This window comes from Podarcis liolepis (assembly GCF_965112155.1).
Source record: "Podarcis liolepis genome assembly, chromosome: 14".
Lineage (NCBI taxonomy): Eukaryota > Metazoa > Chordata > Lepidosauria > Squamata > Lacertidae > Podarcis > Podarcis liolepis.
The window spans coordinates 47,452,079-47,460,635 of record NC_139569.1 but is presented as its reverse complement, the minus strand read 5'-3'; the positions used below and the strand labels follow the sequence as shown (position 1 = coordinate 47,460,635).

Below are 8,557 nucleotides of genomic sequence, written 5' to 3'. Positions count from 1 at the left end.
ACATTCTGCAAAAGATGACACAATAAATCCTTTGCCCTTGACACGTCTTCCCTGAAGGAATCTGAGCTGTTTTGTTTTTCAGTGGTGTTGACATCTGTCAACAAGGTTGTTAACCACTAATTAGCCGTCTGCAGCCCAAGAAGCTACCCCCCCCCCGCCCAACTTGTGGGTGAGGCAAAAGTGAGCCAGCAAGGGAACCTTTAGTAGAGACTCTCAAGGTTTGACAAAGAGCGCTGGGCAAAGTCATACCCCCTCAGCCCTCCACAAATTGCCCAGTGTTCAAATATGGAGCTCATCACCAGTGGCGTAGCGTGGGTTGTCAGCACCCGGGGCAAGGCAAGTAATTTGCGCTCCCTAACCCGTGGATTTGCGGCCCCTAACCCTAACCCCCAGATGTTGCGCCCGGTGCGGCCAGCACCCCCTGCACCCCCCACGCTACGCCACTGCTCATCACAAAACTGACCTCCTTTTCAGACACTTGGAAAGTAGAGAAGGCTGCTTCATTTGAAAAAGTTCCAGGATACACAAATGTAGCAGGAACAGCCAAAGCAGATGCAGGGGAACATATCCCTTTGCACAAGAGGCCCAACAGCTGATTTTAAGAGGTTTATGAAAGGTTTAAACAGGCAATAAAGCAAAGGCACATGAAATAAATAAATAGCTCAGTTCTATCTGTCCTGACACAGCTACTTCACAAAGAGACTTCCGATCTCCTCGTGAATTGTATGTTCAGAAAGACATTGAGGGGAGACAGGGAGCTGGCAACATGTCAGCTTTGAAGGGCCCCTGACCCTGTCAAGCTCTGACTGACAGGTGGATTGCTCTAGCCAGTAGAATGAAGGCCAAGGAAGGTGCTGTCAGTCTGTCAGTGGTCCATTAAGGCAAACGTGTGCTGCCCCACCAACCTTAGCCTGCCCTCAGCCAGCCCCCAACTGTGTGCCTTCTTGCTTGTGCCTAGTCCAGGGGATGGTCCTGGTTGCCAGCTTCCTCCTCCTCCTCCCTGTAAAACTCAGAGGATGAGGGCAAAATGAAAGCCACTTGGCTCTGTCCACCATTGGCTCTGCCTCCATCAACTGTTGGTCTCCCTACCTTCTGCCCACCAGTCACTGCTGGGTGCTGTCAGCCCCTGGGGAAGTGGAAACTGAGGCTGTTGAAGTATTCCTGCCTGCTGGATTTCCTCCCCTCCTGAAGGGCAAAGTTCCCACAGACTGACTACTGGAAACTTGGTGGGACTCCATGGCCTGTCTCCTCTGGGAAGCTGAGGGACTTGGAGGTGTTTAACTGCAGGTGTCTCAGGCTGGAAGGTAGCTGAGAACGAGAGGTGGCCCAGGATACAATATACTGTGAGACATTTGAGCAGCCCTTCAAATATTGCTGGTGGCCAGCATGGCCAATGGTCAGGGACGATGGTGGTGGTGGGCCTATGGTGGTAGGCCCCATGGTATCTAGAGGGAACCCAGTTGGGAGGGGAGCATGCGGCAGGGGCAGAAGGCCACCAGCTGGGTGAGAAGAATATGACTTCCCCCTGTGATCTAATAGATGATAGGTCTGGTCATTGGCCGGGGGTTTGCCACCATTCCAACTAAACGTCACCTTTTCCAGAATCTGCTTCTCTTTACCCTAGTTTGGAACTGAACTGGCTGAAAAAAGGAAGGCACCTCCATGCTGCTTCATTTGTCAGAATTAAATGCACCAGTCCTGAAGCCCTGTCTTTCATCTTAGGAAAGAGAGAGTGTGCACAGTCATCTTGTGGTAGTGGGGGCCAAGATGCACCCACCTTCCTGGCAGTGCCAAGTCTCCCCCAAAGCAGGCTCGGCTATTCCACTGCAGCTGCAGGGAGAAGCTCAGGGCTGGGAGAGGCAAGGTGGGGAGGAGAAGGCTGGGTGAGCCAAGCCCAGTTCCGGCCAGCTGGGACTGCTGGCCCAGAAGGTGCCCAACCCTCAGCCAAGGTCAGTCTCTGTCAGAGCAGGCAAGGGGGGGAGGGAGCGTCTTCTGGGCTCAGCCAGCAGCAGCAGGTGGAGACCCAGGGAAAGCTCCTCCTCCTGTGAACTGAGAAGAGCTCTAAGAACAGCAGGCTCCCCACAGGCAGGCTGGACCCATTTCCCAGTACCTGACTGAGGAGAGGGAAGAGACTGGATAGGAGCACACGTCCCCAGCCCCGTGAAGAGCCTTGATGCTGGTGAGTTGGGGTTGCAGAACCCAGTCCTGGGAAAGAGCCAGGATCCCCCCTCTCCCTCTGTGTCCCCCTGCCCCACAAAGCCTCCCTGACTCTGGGTCAGCATCAGCCCAGGGGAGTCAACAGAAAGGGGGTCCCATCTGGGTACTGAGGGACTCACAGCCCACCTGATGCCAACTGCCATGAGCTCTCCTCTCTTTCGCTCCCAGTGGCTGGCAAGGAGGCTGTGCTAGTGTTGGGGCAGGGGGAGCCCAGTGTGGCTTCAGTGGGGGGATTTGTACAGGCCCCTAACTGACCCCTGACCCCTGGGCCCTCCCCTCCCTGGATCTTTGGGGTGGGCAGGCTCTGGATTGAGGGCCAAATTCAAGTTTGCCTTTCCTTGGAAATTTAGTGCCAGAAACCTGACACACCCCCCCATCTCAGTTTCTGGCACTATTCTAATATTCATCTAATGTTTATTGGATGGATTTTCCCCCTAAATAGATTTTTGAATTCTGAATTTATTGTTATTCACGTTTTATACTGTATTTTATGCTGTTTTTTGTTGTATCAATTAAGTGTTTTAAATTTGTTATTAGCCACCCTGAGCCCAGTCTTCTGAACCGGGAAGGGCGGGGTATAAATAAAATTCTTCTTCTTCTTCTTCTTCTTCTTCTTCTTCTTCTTCTTCTTCTTCTTCTTCTTCTTCACCTGATTACAGAGGAGGTTGTGTAGCTGCATCCTTTGTTTCGGGAGGGGTCTGCAGATGCTCTATCTGTCAGTGCCCACCTGGGCATAAATAAAAAGGCTTGGATCTCTGGGTCCTCCTTCTAATTCCATGCTGGTATCATGGAGGGGCTGTGTTGGCAAGAGGTGGCAGGCAGGCATTTTCATTTTGGGATTCCCTTCTAAAAAAAGGAGAGGTTCTGAGGCTTGGACCTGCCTGCAAGCCCCATCCATCCCTCAGTCCCAGACAGAAAAAGCACTCTGCATGTGTAAAGAGGCACTCTGTTCTCTGTTAAATCTCTGGCTTTCAAACTGTTCTTTGGGGGTGGGGAGGCAGGGAGGTTGTGGGCTTGTAGGGTGTGGTTCAAATGACATTCCAGCCCTTTCCCCCTCTTTCCTCCCTGCAGGCAGCAGCCCTGCATCAAGATGCCTTGCAAAGCCCATTAGTCATCCTTGCTGTGTGTTTACCCTAAACAGTGGCTGCCTAACAGGAAGAAGGAAGAGGGGGGGGGGGTAAGAGAGAATGCAGCTCAGTCCCAAATGGAGAAGAATAAGGAGCAGGCAGAAAACCTGGGCCATGAGAATTGCCAGGTCAAAACAGTTGAGTTCTGATGATCTGGGGATTCAATTTCCCCTCCCTGCTGTTGGACAGAGCCACAAGGTTGTGTGTGTGTGTGTGTGTGTGTGTGTGTGTGTGTGTGTGTGTACACACATTTCAGAAGTGTGGCCCAGGCTTTGCTTCCTGCTCTCCCTTCCTGATGGACCATAAATGCTGCTCTTGTGTACTGTTTCAACATGACCGGATGCTTCTGAGGAGCAGGAACCAAAACATGGCCTGTAAGATCTGCTTGGCAGGGTTGAGTTGAAAGACATTTCAAGGTCACAGGAAAGCTCCTGCTGGCACCGCTGCTTGACAACTGGGAGCATTTGGGGTCTTCTCACTTGGTTGACTTGCTTCAGACCCCTTTGCTTTGATTAAAGCCCATTTGTCCATTTGGGGTGCAGATATTGCTGAACTCCAGCTCTCCTCAGCAAGCAGCATGGCCAGTGGTCAGGGAAGGATTCCAACAACCTCTGATCAGTCCCAGGATCCCTAAACTTCTGTACTGTTGAAGCCTGTGGAAATTCGAGGTGCCATCTGATAGCATTTGAGAGACCATTATTTTTCCTTTATGGCCTTTGCAATGGTTCTAGGGGTTGCTTGTGCGTAAGCCGGTGCAAACACCCGGCTGGGTTGCCTGAGTGAACCTTTCCTGTCCGGACAGCCACTCACCCGTGGCAGAATCCATCAGTGGGCGTTTCTTAAACTTCTTCCAGCAAAGAAGCTCTTTGACGCCTAGTCTCCTCCTACTCTCCCTGTGCGGAAGCCTTCTGCGCAAGGAGGGCATAGGCAGCGGAGGACCTCTACTCTCCCCGCTGGTCCCCGGCAAGGAGTCATGGCACCGCCTCGCCGCTTCCCCCATCTGCCCCCCTTCTCCACTGGTGCTACGCTGATTCTCTTCCCCAGAAGATGGGCTGCCTCTCCCACTCCCGGGACGCTCTCCAGAATCCCTCTGGATTTTGCTCTCTCCCTCCGGCAGTGATGGCAGTTCCCTGACAGCCTTTTTCTTTAAAAGTTCAACATTTATGAATCACCATGGGGGAAGCACTGTTAAACAGCTGAACCCCTTTGAATAATTTGCAGGAATTCATCATGTTCAACCTGAGGCATAGCTCAGTTGGTAGAGGATGAGACTCTTAATCTCAGGGTCTGGGGTTTGATCCCCATGTTGGGTGAAAGATTCCTGCATTGCAGGGGGTTGGACTAGATGATCAAACTCTATGATTCTATGATCTTCCACCTTTTTCTAAAGCATTTTGTGTGCAAAGAGGTCTTGTAACAATTGCAAAACTTTGCATGTAGCCACGTGTGGGCTGTATGTATCAGCCACAGTTGAATTATATGGCGAGAGAGAGCCTGATGTGTGGGTGTGTGGGTGTGTGTGGGTGTGTGTGTGTGTGTGAGAGAGAGAGAGGGATTTTGGTAGTGCCTTCCTGCAGGCTTGTAGAAGATGTGTTCAGAGATTCTTCTTCTCTTTTCACTGCCCTGTTCCCCAGTTTAGAAGCAACATAAACTATTTTAATTAATATTGTGTCACCAAAAGGGCTTGAGATGGCCAATTGAATTCTACCAAGATATAGTATTTTGATGAAAACATATCTTTATTGATTGTTGAAGATGAAAATCATTCTTAAAATGCAATCCAGAGAAAAACCATATCCCCCCGAGAAAATTCCTGAGTGGCAGGCCAAGATTAACATCATAAAATTGAATTTGTGCTTCAAACCTTTGATGTAATCAGCAGCTGGAGGATGGTCTTGCCCTCGCGGTGCTCCTTCTGATGGTGGGGAATTATGGAGGGGAATGAAATAAGTGTTTCTGCTGCCACTCATCCTAGAAATACAAACAAGATATTACTGGCGGACCCTGGCTGGTTGAAATAGCCTATATTGATCCCTGGATCCAGCTCACTGTGGGAGAGAGGGGGTGGGGGGAGAGACGGCACCCATGGATGGCTTGGAGGTGGGGGAGGGAGATGGCTGTCACTCAGCAGGGACTCCTCTGGCCAATCAAAAGGCAGCCATTGCAGGGCTCCAAGAGCCCAGCAGGTTGGAGCTTCAGGCAGAATCCGGAGAGGTCAAGAGCCCTTGCACATGAAACAGAGACGGATTTAGGGTAACACAACTGCAGTGGTCGCACCGAGTGCCGTGCTGCAGGGGTGCCAAAACAATGCTATAGAACAGCGTGCACAGGGCGCTTTGTCACACAGGGCACCACTGAAATTCGAGAGCCCCAAGTCCACCACTGCACAAAAAGAAGCGGAAAAGCCAAGCGGATGTGGCAAGGGCTCTTTATGCTCAGCCACTAAGCAAGAGGTGGGGCAAGATCTGGGTCAACTGACTCATCACTGCACCATTGCACCACATGGTTATGCCCCCTTCCATAACCTGAAAAGAGCCCACAAGAATTCTGTCCCATTTCTAGCCCTCTGGTCATCCTGTGGGTTTAGCTTCCTCCTCCCAGGCCATTCTTCTGGCCCACCAGCCCAGAAATCACAGCATTTCCATCACGGCAACAACTAGATGGAGGCGCGTGAAGACGCTGTGTCCCCAAGCACCCAATAATAAGATCATTAAATCTGCAGATGATACAATAGTGGTTGGTGTAATCATGGCCGGAGGGGGGGGAGTCAGCCTATAGGAAGGAAGTCAAGCAGCTGGGGGAGTGGTGCAGGAAAAACAACTTACTCCTTAACTTAAAGAAAACAAAAGAGATTACTGTGGACTTTAGGAAATGTGAATTGAATATTCAGCCACTTATTATTGAGGGGAAGTGTGTGGAACAGGTCTCAGTGTTTTGATTTCTGGGAATGGAGTTGAGAGATGACCTAACCTGGGGAGAAAACAGCAAAGACCTGATGAAGAGAGCACAGCAGAGGTTATATTTCCTGAGAATCCTTTGGAAAAATAATCTCTCAAAGGACCTGTTGATGGCATTTTACCATTGTACTGTTGAGAGTGTATTAACTTATGGTCTGTGTTGTGGTTTGGGAGCTGCACAGTCAGGGAAAAACAAGGCTGTCCAAGGTTGTAAAGACTGCAGAGACAATAATTGGGTGCACTCTTCCCACCTTGGATCAAATCTACGCTTCCAGGTGCCATAAGAAAGCTGCAGAGATAGTTCAGGATAGTGCGCACCCCGGAAATGATCTCTTTCAGCTTCTGCCTTCTGGAAGAAGGTGCAGGGTTATAAAGACTAGGACTAGCCACCTGAGAATAAATATTATTGTATTGTATTGTGTTGTGTTGTGTTGTGTTGTGTCGTGTCGTGTCGTGTCGTATTGTGTGACTTCTGACATCTTCTGCCTCTGTAAATGAAAGCTGGTGTGTTCCATCTTAAAGTCCCCCAACTGCTCACTTCTGAAGACTCACACTTCTTTGATATGCCCCTCCCATCTGCCAGGAGTTGACTGAACAACTTCGCTTTAAGTTAACACCAACCCAGCCTCATCTCCTGGCTCCACAGGTCTTAAGAGCATCTTCCTGGCTAAAAGCAAACCATCCCACTCTGGAGTATGTGAGCATCGTGGGACTCTCCACCATAGTCTGCAGCTAGATAGCTTTTTATATCCCTTTTGTCTCTTAGATCCTATTCTTAATTCTAAAAAAATGTTTCTTTCATCTGGTATTGAAGTGAGTTTCTGATGGGCTCCTTCACCAACTAAGGTAGGGCAAGTCCATGAAAAGTGAGCTGTGCGGTGACCTGCAGAGCAGAAAGTGAGCTGTCCTCCTCCAGAAAGTTAGTTGTACCTTCCAAGTCAAGAGTGAGAGGACTAAGGGAGGCAGCAGCAGCACAAACATTGCCTTGTTTTTGTTGTGCAATTGGTAAGCACCTTGGCAAGAAGATGGACTCTAAATACATTCAGCAAATAAGAGAGGTCTCTGGAATAACCACCTTTTCTTCCTCAGGTGCCAAACCACCCAAAACAATGGGGCCAGGTGGAGGGCAGAGTTCCACAGAGGTGGTGCAATGAGGGAGAAAGCTAAATAATCATAATCTCTCTCTATTCAACTGACTGCTGAATGCCCTTTCCTTTTGTTTTTAGGTTAGCTCACCATGAAGACCTCAGTTCAGCTTGTGACGTTGTGGGGAAACCAAGCCCCAGCTCACAGCATCACAGCCATCTTGATCACAGAAGACCAGACAACCATTGTTACGGGGAGCCAAGAAGGACAAATCTGCCTCTGGGACCTGTCATCATCAGACCTGAAGGTTTGTGGTATTGCAGGGGAGTCAGTCATCTTGCTGCCCCATCCTATCATGTCTTCCTTTCCTCTTTCCTTCCCATGAGGCCTCTTATAGCTACCGTGCCCAAGACATGACACATCCGTGGTCAGAAATCCCTGTGGAAGAAACCCTTCTCAAATCATATTTCCCATGGTATATAAAACTATTAGCATTACTATTTTTGAACAGCCGCTTTAGAACATGGGCTTGTTGTGAGATACCAGAGGTTATATGAATCTCCTTCCCCAGAAGGGCTCATAGTAACCCCAGAAGCACCAGTCCCCCTCTCCTCCTCTCAGCAGCAGGAAATCTGCTCTGTGTGGCCAAAGAAAAGCCACTTCCGCCCTTCGGAGGAGGTGGAGTTGGGGGCTTCACGGCCCCACCACACACGCGGTAGCTGGAACCCAGCCCCCATGCGATTGGGGGGATTCCCGGCCGCGTCGCCTCCTGGCCAGCCAATCGGCTGGCTCTGGGGGTGTGGCCTGCCCGATTTAAACCAGGACACGGCTGGGGATCTCCCTCTTTGCTGCCTGCCACCTGTTCCTGCTTTTCCCACCCTCCTTCCCTATAAGGTTTTCGTTCCTTGACCTTGCTATGGACCTTGGTTGGTCACTGTTGAGGGGCCTGGTAGGAATTTTTCCACTTAGCAAACTGGCACCAGCCACTTGGTTTTCGCCTACCTTGCAGCAAATCGTCACAACTTTCTTGGTATTGGCGGTTAGGCATTGGTATTGCTCTGTAGATGGAAGAGGGGAGGTAGCGCCACCACCTGCCCTGCATATGGAAGGGTAGTCCAATAAAGGATTCCTGTCCGAAGCCTGGGGAGGTGAGGGCCTAAGGCATGCCTC

The 8,557-nt window shown here is 50.3% G+C and overlaps 1 protein-coding gene across 1 annotated transcript in view; it reads left to right on the top strand.

The window, feature by feature from the left end:
* Nucleotides 1-7,538: 7,538 nt before the first annotated feature.
* The window catches only part of WDR72 (WD repeat domain 72), a gene marked incomplete at its 5' end in the record, with an annotated part of 66,435 nt that continues 65,416 nt past the window's right edge, over nucleotides 7,539-8,557 (top strand). The window contains one exon of the mRNA XM_083475648.1: nucleotides 7,539-7,694. Coding sequence (XP_083331774.1) covers nucleotides 7,539-7,694 — 156 coding nt within the window. The remainder of the gene's footprint in view (nucleotides 7,695-8,557) is intronic.